General features: G+C 35.7%; 1 protein-coding gene and 1 pseudogene across 1 annotated transcript; both read right to left on the reverse strand.

Moving 5' to 3' along the window:
- Window positions 1-6,041: 6,041 nt before the first annotated feature.
- LOC148938483 (arginine--tRNA ligase, cytoplasmic-like) lies at window positions 6,042-8,118 on the reverse strand. The gene is given in 2 exon segments (XM_089107761.1): window positions 6,042-7,555; window positions 7,557-8,118. Coding segments are annotated over 2 exon segments (1,914 nt in total). The 5' UTR covers window positions 8,081-8,118; the 3' UTR covers window positions 6,042-6,165.
- A 2,849-nt stretch (window positions 8,119-10,967) lies between these two features.
- Window positions 10,968-11,995, reverse strand: LOC148938484 (protein adenylyltransferase FICD pseudogene; annotated as a pseudogene).
- Window positions 11,996-17,997: the final 6,002 nt, after the last annotated feature.

The raw sequence follows: 17,997 nt of genomic DNA on the forward strand, positions 1-17,997 counted from the left end.
AAGTTTTAATGTCGCTCCATTTAGCTCTTGCTAAGACAAGGCGTGATGTGAATTGCCTGCCTTCAAAAACAATCAGAAATTAAATTTGAAAAAAAAAATTAAATTAAAAAAAAACTTTTTAATTGAAAATAAGGAGCGACATTAAAACTTAAAACGAACAGAAATTATTTCGTATATGAATAGGGCTGTCCCCTCCTCAAATATATATATATATATATATATATATATATATATATATATATATATATATATATATATATATATATATTTGAGGAGGGGACAGCCCTATTCATATACGAAATAATTTCTGTTCGTTTTAAGTTTTAATGTCGCTCCTTATTTTCAGTTAAAAAGTTTTTTTTTAATTTAATTTTTTTTTTTCAAATTTAATTTCTGAACGTTTTTGAATTAATGCAGCTTTGATGTTGGCTCACCGTACATGAATAATTAAAACGAAATTTGCATATTAATTTTACTTTTTTTGGCTAAATGGGTTTCTCGAACCTTTAACTTACGTAACGAACTTCTATATTCGTGTATTTTTATTACGTATATTGGGGCCCCTAGTCAATACCTCGCTCTTTACGCCAAAGTTCAAATTTGTTCCAGTTTTCTAAGAATGACCCCTTACATTTTTTTTTAACTAGTATAACCGTAAATCAAATAAATGCTGACGAAATCAAGAAACGGGGAAACATATGGGAATAATGCAGTTCGTCTATCTATACGTCTGCATATTAGAGGTGCTGGGAGGTAAGTATAGCGAAATCGCTTTCAAAGTTTGATAACTACAATTTTTGCCTATTATAAAAGTATGAACTGTATTATTAACATATCTCCTATTCAATAGCCCTAATTTTAGGCTTATACTATATACGAGTATACTCGTATATATTACTTTATAGTATTATAAACTAAGTAAATATATATAGTATTTATGTTTATATATATATATATATATATATATATATATATATATATATATATATATATATATATATATATATATATATATATATATATATATATATATATATATATATATATATATATATATATATATATATATATATATATATATATATACAATTGAGCAATATCACCTAACATTAAATTTTTACTTACTTAAATTTCTCTCAGCTCCTTTCCCGTGAAGAAAATTTCAAACTGAAGGAATTTACCCTGGGTGTTTGACAACTTGGCTTTTGTTTTGATTTTAGACCATCAACAATCGTAAGGTTTCATTTTGGTAACTTTTCATTGAGGTTTTTGTATGACGTTCGGAAGCCGGAAGTAAGTTTTTATGAAAAAGGCGACAGCTTGTCTGTTATCTTGACCGTGGCGAGTAAAAATCAGGGTTAATAATACCATTTATAGGTGAAAGAATTTTGAAGGAATTTTCAGAAAGTTTGTTTCAGGGAAGAGCAAGCAACCCCGGAAAATACAATACAGAACTTAAAAAATAAGTAGATATAAGTCTTAGCACCCATTTGGTGATCAGTGACATTTTTCAATGAAAGTAATTTGTTTTACGTCATAAATATGGAAAAATGTCCAAAAGTGTCCTTTATTTCAAAAAGCTACCTTTTTTTTACCCAATAGTGTCCCTCAGGGTGAAAAAGTGTCCAAAAGACACTAAAAGAGTCCATTTGGCATCCCAGGTCCTGAGGGCACGGAGGGGGGCTATCATTCTCAAAGACCTAATTTCCATAATTTTCAACTACGTTGAACAAAATTATTATCTCAAAATTATGATTGGATGTGTTTGGATAAATGGTGAGCGTGGAAGGGGTGTTAGTTGCCTTCCAATCACTTTCGACTATTAAAAAGGGCACTAGCCATTTCAATTTCCAATCGAATGAGTCCCTTTTGAAGTTTCTACGACAACGCTTTCTATGAAAACCTTATATGCCCCCTAGGACCCAACTTATAACCTTGCCCTGACGGCTGTGGGGGAGGTTTTCATCCTCAAAGACCTAATTTTCAGAACTTTCAACTACGTTGAACAAAATGGCTATCTCAAAATGTCGATTGGATGTGTTTGGCGAAAAGGTGGGCATAAGAGAGGGGTTTGTTGCCCTCCAACCACTTTCGACTGTCAAAAAGGCCTCTAGTCCTTTAATTTCCAATCAAATAAGCCCTTTTTGAAGTTTCTATGACAACGCTTTCTATAAAAACCTTATATGCCCCCAGTGCATAACTGACAACCCTTGCCCTGAGGGCTGTTAGGCAGTGTTCTCCTCAAAAACATAATTTCTATCGGGAAATTAACTAGACTGAACAAATTGGGTATCTCAAAATTTTGATTGGATGTGTTTGGGGTAATGGTGGGCGTGGGAGGGGTGTTAGTTGCCTTCCAATCACTTTCGACTGTGAAAAAGGCACTAGCCATTTCAATTTCCAATTGAATGAGCCCGTTTTGAATTTTTTTACGACAACGCTTTCTATGAAAACCTTATACCCTAGCCTATAACCCTTGCCCTGAGGGCTGTGGGGGGAGGGGGTGGGATCATCCTCACTAATTTTCACACCTTTCAACTACGTTGAACAAAATGGCTATCTCAAAATTTTGATTTGATGTGTTTGGGGAAAAGGTTGGCGTGAGAGGGGGGTTAGTTGCCCTCTAATCACTTTCGACTATTAAAATGGGCACTAGCCATTTAAATTTCCATTCGAATGAGCCTTTTTGAAGCTTATACGACAACGCTTTCTATAAAAATCTTATATGCCCCCAGGTCATATCTTACAACCTTTGCCCTGAGGGTTGTGGGGGAGTGTCCTCCTCAAAAACATAATTTCTATCTGGAAATCAACTACGCTGAACAAAATGGCCAATAAAAATTTTGATTGGATGTGATTGGGGAAATGGTGGGCGTGGAAGGGGTGTTATTTGCCTTCCAATTACTTTCGACTATTAAAAAGGGCACTAGCCACTCCAATTTCTAATCGAATGAGCACTTTTCGAAGTTTCTACGACAATTCCTTCGATACGAAGTGCCCTGGTCTAAAACCAAAAAATAAATAAAAATACATTGTGCCAACATCGTTCTTTACTTAGGCAGCGCGATTGTGCTGCCTATGATTTTTGTCTTCTATTGAACATTTCTGCTGCACTGCATCTCTCCATCCTCCTCTTTGCACAGAAAATCTGAACAAGCTTTCACAGAGATTAAGAACATCAAGACAAACAAAAATAAATGTTTTATAAATATAGCCAAACTCGTATATAGAATTCATTGAGCGGCCTTGGGATAACTTGCAGACCTTGCATAAGAGACCCGAATAAACAACAAGAAACCGAATTCTGCTTTCACGGAAATCTTCGATAAACTATATAGATTCTCCTGTGGGCATCAGCCCTACCCATCTTTGTTTTTGCTCTTTTCAGTTTGACTCGGTTATTTATTGTAATTCCTATTTTTTGGTAAGTGTTTTTTGGTCTGTTCAGTACTTCATAAAAATATATATCCCCTTAAGGATTAGAATCAACATGTCTGGTTTAAATTACTTCAAAACTCATCTTTCAAATTTCGTACTTACAGCTTTCCTCTGTAGTATCTTCTTTGATATTTCTTTGTGTTTGACATAAATTCGCAGAGGTTGGAGCAAATTTTGATTTGTAGATTTGTTTCTTTTTGTCATAAATTCTCCAGAATCATAGGTTTCTGTTTTTTGTTTTCTTGAATTTGTGTTCGCAGAGTTTTGGAGCAAGTGTTGATTTTTAACAAAATTTTTAACTTCCAAGAAGCTAATTGAACCATGTAAATCATATTGGATAACTTCCCGTTTATTTTTCATTCTTGTAGCTGCATAATTAGCGCCCAGATCTGCCAGCTCATTGGCCCGAATTTTTATGTGCCCTGGTACCCACAAAATCCTTAAGATTTTATACTGTTTTGAGGCTCTAATAACTGTGTCTTGAAGTCGCCGTACCAGTCCCTGTTTCTTGGGAGCTTTTATGCTTACTATAGAATCTAAACAGCTGAGACAATCGGTACAAATAACCACCGAGTCTTGAGATCGCCAATACTGGTTTAAAATTACCTCCAAGGCTCTTGACAGTCCTTCGTGGTCAGCTTGAGTACAATTTTCACTTTCAGTTCTTATACATATAATTAACTATAATTAAGTTGAGTATGCAATTTAGTATATGCAAGAGTTCGTTCTTTATTATATTTTTTTGAAGAACTTATTTTGTGCAATTTTTTTTTATTAATCAGTATAAATAACTACCAAGTCTTGAGATTACCAATACTGGTTTAAGATTACCTCCAAGGCTCCTAATAGGCTTCATATTCAGCTTGAGTTGAATTTGCACTTTCAGTTCTTATACATAAAACTTGATGAAACTTATATATTTAAAATCAGCATACAAATTCGATTCTTTTGATGTGTCTATTGATACTAAAATTCCGTTTTTTTTAGTTTCGGTCGTCTATTCAGACGAGTCGCTCTTACTATACAGTTCGTTTTCCACGAACTGTTTGATATGGGCTACAGTCCGTTCCTTAATGTAAATTTAAAAAAACTGCATTTTAGGTGTCTTCATATTTTCAAAGAAATTTGATTTTTTTAAGCAATCATAACCATATATAAAGTAATAAATGACGTGACATAATATCTAACACCAATTGTGTACTAATAACCATACATGACGTAATGAATGACATTACGTAAAAATTGAAAAATCAATTTTTATTTTAGTTTTAGTTCAGCCATTCCAACTTCCAATCGAATGAGCCCTTATCGAAGTTTCTACGACAACCTCCTTCAGTGCGAAGTGCCCTTGTATGGAAAAATACATAATACATTTGTGCCAACATCGTTCTTTACTTAGGTAGCGCGATTGCCCTGCCTATGATTAGGGGGTTGTTTCCCCCTTTTTTCGAAAATAAGCAAATTTTCTCAGGCTCGTAACTTTTGATGGGTAACATTAAACTTAATGAAACATAATTATTTAAAATCAGCGCAAAAATCCGATTCTTTTGATGTACCTATTGGCATCAAAATCCGTTTTTAAAGTTTCGGTTACTATTGAGACGAGTCGCTCTGACTACAGTTCGTTACCATGAACTGATGGCTATTTTTAGGAGTTATGGGTTGTTATATTTCTTAACATTGGGCGTACTCGTCTCTTACTAGGTTTCTAGCTACCACTGCAACCCGGATGCTATATGATTACAAACACGAAAAAGCCTACGGCTTTTTCATCTTTGAAATAGTAAGAGCCAAACCTCAAACAATCAAGTAGCCAGCTAAGTCCAATGTATGTAATGGGTTGTCATTCCAATGATCGTCTTTTAATGTAAAAAGGTAGGAATCAGCTTTTTATCGCGAGTTGCAGCTTGGTTAAACCATCTGCACATATCTATTACGTTCTCATCCTCCTTCTTACTATGCTTAATCAGCCGGGTCTCGATTTTTAGCTCCTTATGCAGTACAGCTTTAGCTTCAATAATTTGCTCAAGAGTGAAAAAACTCAGGGCAGTTGCCGTGATCACCTCTATTTTCAGTCCATCATTCATGACACGTGTTAAAAAGTTCAGTACCGGATTGATAATAAGCTTTTCATCTTTATCGCTTTTCTCCGACATTGCAATCGGATGCCAAAGAATAGTCCAAAAATCAGTCCGTGGGCGTGCCAATAAGCGAAGGAACCGTAGTTTCTTGCTACCTGATCCCCGCAGTTTAAGGGAGTCACACTCCCGGCAGGTACAACGGCCCTTGCGACAAGAAACTCCCTCTTCTGCTCGCTTATTGGTAAAATTTAATTATAGATGATACTATAGATGGCGCGCCAATTTACTCAAGAAAAAGATGGCGCTGGTAAGAAGGCCTAAAGAAAAAGCCTTATTACAATTGTTCAAGTTTTTACAAACACTACTTAGCAGATAATCTATCATTAGAGGGTAAACAAAAATAGGAAGTAAACTTCAAAATAATTTAGACACTTTTTCCAGATAACAACAAGGAAGCAAACTCATCCATAATAGCATTGAAATACTGATAGATGGCACTGTTTTTTTTTTTTTTTTTTTTTTTTTTTTTTTTTTTTTTTTTATATTCCAAATGCTTATAATTTTCCTTATTCAGATCTCACAAAAATGTTAAACCTCAAAGTGTCGAAACATTTGGTCACACCTCTAGTAATTCCTCATCCAGGCATTACATTCTGTTCACAGGTTTCAAGCCTAGGATATCAAAACACTTTGCCAAAATATTGGCTGTCACTTCACATAGCAGCATTCTATCTATGTTGACCTTGATCACCTCCCCTGTTTGTCTGTCCTTTTCAACGCAGTAGCAAGAATCATAAAACTCAGAGAAAACAGTTGAAATATTATAGAGATATTCACAGAGTGGGTGCAAAAGGAGATCCTCTGTTATCTTCTGAATTACGTCATAAAACTTCAAAATTTCCTTAGCCAATTTGATTTCTTTTGGATGTTCTATTTTTATACCCTCATTTTTAGCATAGTTGAGCAATTGATTTGGCTCAACATTGGCAAGTCTAGTAATACTTCGAATTCGAGTGTACATGTACAACATATAAACAGCGGTGTTACCCTTATCTTCAAGCATCTTGTCAAATGAAAAAATATAATCTCCCTTCCTATTGTTTGACAAATCCGCGTATTTAATGCAACCATAGGCAACCGACATCTTGGCTTCTTCTAATTCTTCCGGAGACAAAACACTGTCACGGTTCTTCTCAATAAGCCTATCACTTGATCTTTTTATGCCTTCGTCTAGGAGGTCCACAAGTCGAATCGTGTCATCTGATCTTGTTTTTAGTCTTTTCTTGTTTTCCCCGCGCACAACCCCAAAACCAACATGATCAATGCGCACGCGATTTTTGTCAATATAATCAGCACGTTCCATACAATCAAACAAAGATTCAAAATGAGAGCTTTGTCCAAGGTCGGTGACATAGATGATCCAGTCTGCTTTTTCAACTTGCAGTCGGTGGCACAAAGCGGCAATATCAGACGTGTCATAGGTGTAACCACCATCGGATTTAACCACAGTAAGAGGCTTTAAACCTCCTTTGAGTGGGTACATCATATATCTTCCTTGTTCATGTAATAGTAGGTTTCTCTGCTTCAGATCGTCAACTATTTTTTTCATAGAATCCTGGTAGAAAGACTCACCACGTTCAGTAATTTTAATATCAAGGCGATCATATATCTTTTGAAATTCTTTCCTAGAGGTATCACAGATAAGTTGCCACCGTTTAGTTTGGTCTGGGTCATGGGCCTGTAATTCTACTACAGCAGCATAGGCTCTTTTCTTGAATTCACCATCTTCATCAAAACGTTTCTTCGATTCCTTATAAAACGCTTGCAAATCCCCAATAGGCAGCGGATTTTTCAGATAGTCAGGATACTTGTCATTTAAATGTGCAAGCAGCATCCCAAATTGAGTGCCCCAATCTCCAACGTGATTTAATCTTACAACATCATGGCCGAGATATTCCAACAACCTTGCTAAACTATCTCCAATGATGGTGGATCTCAAGTGGCCTACGTGCAACTCCTTTGCAATATTGGGGGAGGAAGTCAATAACGACCTTTTTCTTGTCAACGTTCGGTGGACTGACACCCTCCAAACACATATTCGCAATTTGACGGACCACAAACTTTTGAGAAAGGGTGATGTTGATGAAACCAGGGCCAGCAATAGACAGTGACTCAATAATTTTATTGGCAGGGATATGTTCGATTAGTGATTTAGCCACTTCAACTGGGGATACCTTGGTGCCGGATTCTTTGAGTATCTTTGAAAGTCCCATAGCAGAATTGCATTGATAGTCACCGAATTTAGGTTGAGAAGATATCACCACCTCGATATTCAAATCGTTCGATACTGGATAGGACTTCATAAGAGATTTCTTGAAAATTTTCTTTAGCTCTCCAGTGATCGAAAATTGCCCTTCTCCAGTTTCCGTCAGCGCTCTTTTCATGATGTTTATTCTGTACTTCAATTTGTCATTCTCAACTTTAAATTTTTCAATTTCTTCTAAGTCATTTGTAGGTTTTACTGTTGTAGTCTGCTTTCGGAGCTCTTCAATCTTTGACATCAGTTGTTTAATCTCATTTTCCGCAGATTCAGCTCTTATCTCAAATATTTTTGCAGTTTATAACTTTAGCGATTCTGAACTGAAAATGACAATAAAATAAAAATTGATTTTTTCAATTTTTACGTCATGTCGCTCATTACGTCATATATGGTTATTAGTAAAAAATCGGTAGAATATTCGTTCTTTATTATAAAAACTTCAAAAACGCATTAAAAACTTGTTCATATTCATTTGTGTACATTTTGTTTATATTCAATTTTGTTATGTTCATTTTATATTCGTTATTATGAGTCGGACAAACATCTCGGGGAGGGGGTTTCAAACCCATTAAACCCTCTGGATACGTCCTTGAATGTTAATTTTATATTTATTAGTATTGGACGTGATCGTTTCTTACTAGGTTGCTAGCTACCGCTGCAACCCAGACTATGGGCGAGAGATCGTACTTTACTGTTGATTAAACTTTTCAGTTAGAAAAGCCTGAAGTTCATTCTTTATTATAAAATAAATTACAAAGAGGAAAAAGCCTACGGCTTTTTCTTCTTTGGAATAGTAAGAGACGATCATCAAATAATCAGGCAGCTAACTAGGCTTATAATCTGTTCTCTAACATAAACTTCATTAATCGGATATTTTAATATATCCTATATGGTTTAGATGTTGAGATAGCTTTCACCCGGCTGGCTTGAGTTCAATTTCCGTATGAGAAATTTTCACTTATGATGATTTCTTATGAACATAATTAAAGTTTCTTAATGTAATAAAAATAATTTGTTTTAATTGCAAAAGGTTTTTACCCCATTAATTTCCTTTAAAATAAGCCATTGAACAACTCTCTACGATGTTCCAGTGCCATGCTATCTGTTGAATTACTAACCTATACTATAATTTAGTGGCGTATAAAATTTAGTATAGGCAAGAGGTCGTTCTTTATTATAACTAAATTAAGACAGTAAATTAATGTTTTAATTTAGTTCAATGCTCGCCTCAAAATTCCATGAGAGACTCATCTTAATGCCCTTTTATTTTGGGAAAGTAGAAGTCAGACATGCATACCTTTTCTCCATATCCTTATCTTTTTACCTTTTTCAACATATGCTACTTTTTTTACATTTTTCAAGATATACTATGTGTAAGCAATGGATAAATTCCCTAACTTATAGCTCTGGTCCTGAGGCCTCGGGGGGGGGGAGGTTGAAATCCCCAAAAACTCAATTACTGAGCCTTTCAACATGCTGTAAAATATACGTCTCAAAACTTTGCTGGATGTTTGTTTTGGGAAATGATAGGGGGGAAGGGGCTGGTTGGTCTCAATCAGATGCGTTTTGGGAAAAGCGGGGTATTTGGGGGGGGGGGGGCTAGTTGCCCACATGACGTTTGGGGGGGGTAGATATTATCTGATCACTTTCACTCTTAAAAAAGGCACTAGAACTTCTGATTACCAATCGAATGAGCCCCTATGAAGTATTTACGACCATCCTTACTATAAAATCCTTATATGCCTCCAGGGCATCCCCCTTCCCATGAGGGATGTGAGGGGTTGGGCTTGTCATCTTCAAAGAAATAATTTCCAGACCCTTTTACTACACAAAACGAAATTGCTATCTTAAGATTTTGATCGGAGGAAATCGGGGAAGTGGTGGGTGTGGTTGCTCTCAAATTCCTTTTGACTCTTAAAAAGGGCAATATAACTTCCAATTTCAAACTAAACAAGCCCCATCTGAAGTTTATACGATTACCCGTTCCATTAAATCCTAATTTACCCCCAGTCCATAAGTTACAATCCTTGCCCCTGGGCTCTGGGGGAATATGCCAACCCAGGAGGCATTGCTATATGTTCTCCAGACTATTTTTAACAAAATGGCTATCTCACAGTAGTGTGTTTCACCCCATAATTGTTTGCCTTATTGCATTTGTTCTCACGGTGTAAGGCTCAAAGGCTTTTTTGTCCTCAACGTACAAGTTGTTACACTGGATCAGAGCCTTATAAAAGTTTACAAAGTGAGTTAATAATACCTGGGGAAAATGAAGCCATTTCCAGAGGTTCTTCGAAAGTCTTGTTTTACTGAGTATAGCACCTTATCTTGGTAATTTTTTTTCTTCGTCTGGTGCTTTGGCAATGATGTTCTAGTTGGAATGATGTTTTGGGTTTGGTAAGCATATTCTGTTTTTTCATACGACTTGGGTAATTCTGTCGAGCAATTCAAAAAAATATTCTCTGTGGGAGGAGCAGAGGTAAGAGAACTTGTGTTTTATTTTCGTGGGAAGAGGGGGTTCTTTTTCCATTTCCTCATACTAAAGGCCGTGTGTAACCCTTTTTTTTTATATATATCTTTGGTTAGTGTGCTAAAAACTGTGAAAACAGATACTGTGACATCTAGATCTTTGGAAGTGGTAAGGAAGCCTTGAACATATTGAGATGGAGGAGGAGCGTGTACAGTTGAGCAGACCTTATGCGGTTTGGTGCTGCATAGAGTTAGCAGTAGTAGTATATTTTAACCAGCTCAATCTTTTTATTTAGTTGATTTACATTGAAAAGTTACTGCTTTTTTGTTTCTTGTATGAATTCTAGATCTGTTTTTTGTGCAATTGGAAGAATTCTTCTGCTGTCAAATTTATCTAGAAATGCTCAAACATCTACAAAAGCAACAAATCAAAGAGCAAAATAAAAAGCAAAGAATGATATTGGAATTTATAACGGGCAGCAATAAGACATATAACAAGACAAATTTAAGACGAAGACGAATTACTATGAATGAACAAAACTCACACAAATTAACACAAGCAATCAGACCCAACTTGAAAACGAGTTGAAACTACAATAAAAACAATTGAGTCTTTTATACTCACAAACAGCTAATGTGTCTTTTACGCTTGGACTCGGTCCTCACAGGGGAGCGATCGGGGACCGGTCCTCAACATTCGCAGGAAGACCGATTAATTTAAATACGTGTGCTCCACAGCGGATGCTCTTGACATTTTCTATCTCTACTGCAAGATGAAATACTGGGTGTGACATGGCCAGAAGAAACACATTTAGCGTTTCTTCTACAGAGTAAGCAACAAACCTTATGAAAGGACGCACATCACCCTGATGAGCAATTTCTAGAGCTTGGAAATACGAACTCTTTTCTTTCTATATCGATAATTACGAGAGGAAATTTAGCTCGCATTATCATTAGATTCATTAGAAGTCTGGAAGTTCTTCCATTGCCATCAGTAAATGGGTGAATTGATACCAGCTTAAAATGAGCAAGTGCAGCGTATTTAATCGGATGTAAGCTTCTCGCGTCAGTTGAGTTGAGCCAGTTGATAAATTCAGTCATGAGAAACCTTACTTCTTGTGGAGGTGGAGGCTTATGACCGTTAACAGACACCTTGGTATGACGGTAAACCCCTCTTTCACTGGAGTCTACCAGACACAGCACATAACTATGTATTTGTAATATGTCCTCCTCTGATATATCGCCTGGTTTGTTAAGCAGAGCACTCGAGAGATATTTTAAAGCGTTATCAATTCCTAGAATCTCATTGTATTCAATTAAGCTTTTATCGGGCATAGGGTTTCGACTTTCAAATACCAAACGTATCTGTGCTAAAGTCATAGTATTACCTTCAATCCCGGCTGTATGTTAAACATAGCGATACTTAATGTCATTTGAAACTTCTTTAAAAACTGCTTCATCGGGAAACGTCACAATTTCATCTTTCTTTCCTGCAATATTCTGTAGCAAACACTCATCAAGTTTGTTTACTAAAGGCAGCGTTCTCTTGTGATTCTCTAAAGCTCGGGAATGGCAAGGAGATATACTTAGGGCTGTTTGGTAATAAAAATCTGCTATGTCTTGTTCTTTCCAGATATTCACCATAAGAGTTCAAAATATCTGGAAGGCCAGGTGCTAAATCTAAAGCACGCTGGACCCGGATGCAACCCAGATCTTACTATAAAGTTCGATACCATGAACTGTTTGATTACAAACAGGAAAAAGCCCTTGGCTTTTTCTTAATTGGAATAGTAAGAGACGACCTGGCTACAACCAACGATTATGACATCATTGATCAATCTGTACCAGGACTATAATTAAGTAGACCCATCCTTCATATTAGTCTAATGGAGTGCTTTGTAGTTCAATTACTATAGGCTATAGTTCGTTCTTTACTATAATGATATTTTCCATATGTTCCGGTCTTTTAGGGTAGACATCAATAACCCAGTGGGCAATGTACAAATCACTACTCTGTGGATCGTTTTTAGCAAGCTTTTCAAGCTCCTCATACCTTTTCAGTGTCCTCTTCACCTCGCTCTTTTTCGCAAGGTCAATATATCTAAATTGCCTAGAAACTTACATATTCTGCATTTACGACGAACCCTATTGATCCTTTTATGTACTTGTAGCTACCCCTGGCGCCACTGTATTTACTGTAACTACCCCTAGAGCCACCATATATCAGTTACTATGGGCGAGAGATCGTTCTTTACTGTAACTTTTCTTGATTTTCAAGCCAATATATTTCCCTTGCTGTTCAAGCCAAGGGACAGAAATTTTACTATGCAGGGGTTTCGGACAAGGCGGTTTTAATGGTGTACTTTTTGTTTTGATCTGACTCTTTTTTTAAGAACTATGGGTTTTTATATTTCTTAACATTGGACGTGATCGTCTCTTACTAGGTTGCTAGCTACCGCTGCAACCCAGATTTTGATCTGACTCTATTTTTAAGAGTTTTGGGTTTTTATATTTCTTAGCATTGGACTGATCATCTATTACTAGGTTGCTAGCTACTGCTGCAACCCAAATTCACATATATATTTATTTATGAGAGGCAGCCTGGCCGAGTGGTCCAAGGCACTGGTGTTAGCCACCAGTCTCTTCAGAGGCGTGGGTTCAATTCTTACCGCTGGTATACGATTATGTTTGAAAGACTGCAGTGTGAAAAGACATCAAAATGCAGTTTTTGGTGGAAAAATTTATTCTCTTTTAGAAATAATTTATTTTAGTTACTATAGATTTTTAACCCAATTAATTTCCTTTAAAATGAGCTATTGAACAACCCTCTACGATGTTCCAGTGCCAAGCTATCTCTGGATACAAAAAAGAAAAAAAAAGAAAAAGAAAAAAAATATCCCGTTTAGGCAGAATGTTGTAGTAGCTGCCACTTTTCTTGATTTTCAAGCCAATATATTTCCCTTGCTGTTCAAGCCAAGGGACAGAAATTTTACTATGCAGGGGTTTCGAACCAGGCGGTTCTAATGGTGTACTTTTTGTTTTGATCTGACTCTTTTTTTAAGAACTATGGGTTTTTATATTTCTTAACATTGGACGTGATCGTCTCTTACTAGGTTGCTAGCTACCGCTGCAACCCGGACTTAGCATTGGACTGATCGTCTCTTACTAGATTGCTAGCTACTGCTGCAACCCGGATACACCTGGAACCACCATATATCAGTTAGTATGGGAGAGAGATCGTTCTTTACTGTAAATTCGATTCCCGGTGTGGGAAAATTTTTAACTCTATAATCTTCGAACATTCGAACCTTTTATAATCTATAATGATGTATAATATAAATACTGTAATCTTAACTATAGTGAAGTTGCGTATGCAAGTTAGTATAGGGAAGAGTTCGATCTTTATTATAATAACATTGGACGTGATCGTCTCTTACTAGGTTGCTAGCTACCGCTGCAACCCGGATTAAGTGGCCTATAAAATTTAGTATAGGCAAGAAGTCGTTCTTTATTATAATTTTTTAGGAACTATGGGTTTTTATATTTCTTAACATTGGACGTGATCGTCTCTTACTAGGTTGCTAGCTACCGCTGCAACCCGGATTAAGTGGCCTATAAAATTTAGTATAGGCAAGAAGTCGTTCTTTATTATAATTAAGTTGCCTAAGCAAGCTAGTATAGGCAAGAGTTCGTTCTTTATTGTAACAAGCTATCTCTGGATACAAAAAAAGAAAAAAAAAGAAAAAAATATCCCGTTTAGGCAGAATGTTGTAGTAGCTGCCACTTTTCTTGATTTTCAAGCCAATATATTTCCCTTGCTGTTCAAGCCAAGGGACAGAAATTTTACTATGCAGGGGTTTCGGACAAGGCGGTTCTAATGGTGTACTTTTTGTTTTGATCTGACTCTTTTTTTAAGAACTATGGGTTTTTATATTTCTTAACATTGGACGTGATCGTCTCTTACTAGGTTGCTAGCTACCGCTGCAACCCGGATACAGTATCGATCCTTTATGTAATTTTCTTGATTTTCAAGCCAATATATTTTCTTTGTTATAGAGGTTTCAGACAAGGCGGTTCTAATGGTGTACTTTTTGTTTTGACCTGACTTTTTTTTTAGGAGTTGGGGGGTTTTATATTTCTTAACATTGGAGGTGATCGTCTCTTACTAGGTTGCTAGCTACCGCTGCAACCCGGATAAAGAACGAACTCCAGCTTATAGTAACCCTTTTAAAAACAAATATAAATTGTAACTGCCAACTGAGGAAGAATCCTAATTTTAAGCTGATTTAGGAATGTGTAACTTTATAAATAAGTTTTTGTGTTTTTGTCCGAAATAAAGTAAATCTAGTGACGTCTGTGATATATATAACCTAGTTACAAACAGGAAAAATCCTACGGATTTTTCTTCTTTGAAATAGTAAAAGACGAACCTCAAACAATCAAGTATCTAACTAAGTCCAATGTTTCCAATGGTTTGTTATTCTAGTGATCGTATTTTATTGTAATAATTGACAAATAATATTTATGATGAACTATATCGGTCCTTTATATAACTATCTGTTGAATTACTAACATATACTATAATTAAGTGGCGTATAAAATTTAGTATAGGTAAGAGGTCGTTCTTTATTATAATTTAAAATGAGCCATTGAACAACTCTCAACTATGTTCCAGTGCCAAGCTATCTGTGGAAAAGAAAAAAAAAAGAAAAAAAAAAAAATATCCCGTTTGGGGAGAATAACGTGGTTAAAGTCAATTTTCTTGATTTTCAAGCCAATATATTTCCCTTGCTGTTCAAGCCAAGGGACAGAAAGTTTCCTATACAGGGGTTTAGGACAAGGCGGTTCTAATGGTGTACTTTTTGTTTTGATCTGACTCCTTTGTTAGGAACTATGGGTTTTTATATTTCTTAACATTGGACGTGATCGTCTCTTACTAGGTTTCTAGCTACCGCTGCAACCCGGATAACCTATACTATAATTAAGTGTCGTACAAAATTTAGTATAGGCAAAAGGTCGTTCTTTATTATACCCGAGTTCGATTCCCGGTAAGAGATATTTTTTACCTCTGATGATTTCTTAAGGAAAATTTACCATCTATATAACGATTCCTTAGAATACTTCAGTTACTATGGACTACAGTTCGTTCTTTATTGTATTCGAAAAAAGAGAGAAAGACCCCCTAAAAGTTATAGAACCTTAATGAAAATCACACCATCATATTCAGCGTATCAGAGAACCCTACTGTAGAGGTTTCAAGCTCCTATCTACAAAAATGTGGAATTTTCCATTTTTTGCCGGAAGAAAGATCACGGATGCGTGTTTATTTGTTTATGGTTTGGAGAAAAAAATCAGCCCTTCCCCCTTTTTTTCGAAAATCAGCCAAATGTTCTCAGGCACGTAACTTTTGATGGGTAAGATTAAACTTAATGAAACTTATATATTTGAAATCAGAATTAAAATCTGATTCTTTTGATGCCTATCTATTTATCCGTATATACACAGATTTGTGGAAAAATCAAATCAATGAATACCTTACTACAGCACAATGGATGAAAGTGTGCCTCATGATTCGAGGTTTGCGGGTTCAAATCCGCCTGTAGTAAGGGATCAATATCGAATAAAGGAATGATTCCTTAATATATGTCGTCTTCCAATTTTTTGTTCAAAATCATGTTAATACAATCAACATATCGCCAAATGCTGTGTTCTTGGTTGATGTGGTGCTTAAATTCTGTTTTACCGTAGCTTGCTTTCTCCAAACCACAAATAAAGCAAGGAGAGATTGTTTTTGTCTCTTGATTTTTTCCTACACTCACGCAATCTGATAGCCCTCCATACACGGTGGAGCCAATTACAATGAAGCTTAACTTAGTGGTGAAAAATCTCAGACTTACGTCAAATGCTACACGCCAGTAGTATTTGGGATTATTTTTACTAATAGGTATTAAAATGCACAAGGATCCATCTCCATTTCCAAGGAGCTGAAGAAATAGCCCAATGAAACAATCAGGAATTGAATCGCACGAACATACCCAACTTTGGGCATCTGCCTCTTGGTATACCTCTCTTTGGAAATTTTCGATACGGCTCAATAGTAATCGAAACTTTTAAAAACGAAATTTTGATGTCAATAAATGTATCAAAAGAATGTGTTTATAATGCTGATCCTAAATATATTTTTCTTCTTTGAAATAGTAAGAGACTAGCCTCAAAAAATCAAGTAGCTAACTAAATCAAATGTATGTATTGGGTTTTTATTCCAATGACCGTCTTTTAGTGGAAAATTTTAATATATTGACCTTAAATATAATAACTGTACTAGCCTATACTATAGTTAAGTGGCCTATAAAATTTAGTATAGGCAAGAAGTCGTTCTTTATTATACTATACTATAATTAAGTGGCGTATAAAATTTAGTATAGGCAAGAGGTCGTTCTTTATTATAAAATTTTTTTGACAAAATTGATTCTACTTTAAAAAGTATTTTATTTTTAAATACAAAAGTAACTAGATGTTGCAATTTCCTTTAAAATGAGCTATTATACAGCTCTCTATGATTTTCCAGTGCCCAGCTAGCTGAGCAGAAAGAAAAAGCGGAAAGAAAAAAATATCCCGTTTGTGGAGAATAACGTGGTTAAAGTCAATTTTCTTGATTTTCAAGCCAATATATTTCCCTTGCTGTTCAAGCCAAGGGACAGAAAGTTTCCTATACAGGGGTTTCGGACAAGGCGGTTCTAATGGTGTACTTTTTGTTTTGATCTGACTCCTTTTTTAGGAGCTATGGGTTTTTATATTTCTTAACATTGGAGGTGATCGTCTCTTACTAGGTTGCTAGCTACCGCTGCAACCCGGATCAAGTAGCTAACTAAGTCCAATGTATGCAATGGTTTGTTATTGTAATGATCTTCTTTTAATGTAATTTCGTAAGAAAAATGATACTATTTAAAAATAATTTGTTTTATAACTACAAAAAGTTTTTAACCCCATTAATTTGCTTTAAAATGAACCATTAAACAACTCTCTACGATGTTCCAGTGCCAAGCTATCTGTGGAATTACTAATTAATACTCTGAAATTATTGCTAGAATTACGTGGCGTATAAAATTTAGTATAGGCAAGAGGTCGTTCTTTATTATATCCTTTAAAATGAGCCATTGAACAACTATCTACGATGTTCCAGTGCCAAGCTATCTCTGGAAACAAAAGAAAAAAAAATATCCCGTTTAGGCAGAATATTGTAGTAGCTGCCACTTTTCTTGATTTTCAAGCCAATATATCTCCCTTGCTGTTCAAGCCAAGGGACAGAAAGTTTCTTATACAGGGGTTTCGGACAAGGCGGTTCTAATGGTGTACTTTTTGTTTTGATCTGACTCCTCTGTTAGGAACTATGGGTTTTTATATTTCTTAACATTGGACGTGATCGTCTCTTACTAGGTTGGTAGCTACCGCTGCAACCCGGACTACCGCTACAACCCGGATCAAACAATCAAGTAGATAACTAAATCGAATATATACAATGATTTGTTATTCCAATGATCGTCTTTTATTGTAACGTATAAAATTTAGTATAGGCAAGAAGTCGTTCTTTATTATAATAAAAAAAAATTAGTTAAAAAAAAATTAAGTACAAATAGCACTAGATCTAGAGATTTCCTTTAAAATGAGCCATTGAAAAACTCTACGATGTTC

The sequence above is a fragment of the Artemia sp. Qi Xiang Cuo genome, unplaced genomic scaffold (genome assembly GCF_049724085.1).
Source record: "Artemia sp. Qi Xiang Cuo unplaced genomic scaffold, ASM4972408v1 HiC_scaffold_3223, whole genome shotgun sequence".
Classification (NCBI taxonomy): Eukaryota; Metazoa; Arthropoda; class Branchiopoda; order Anostraca; family Artemiidae; genus Artemia; species Artemia sp. Qi Xiang Cuo.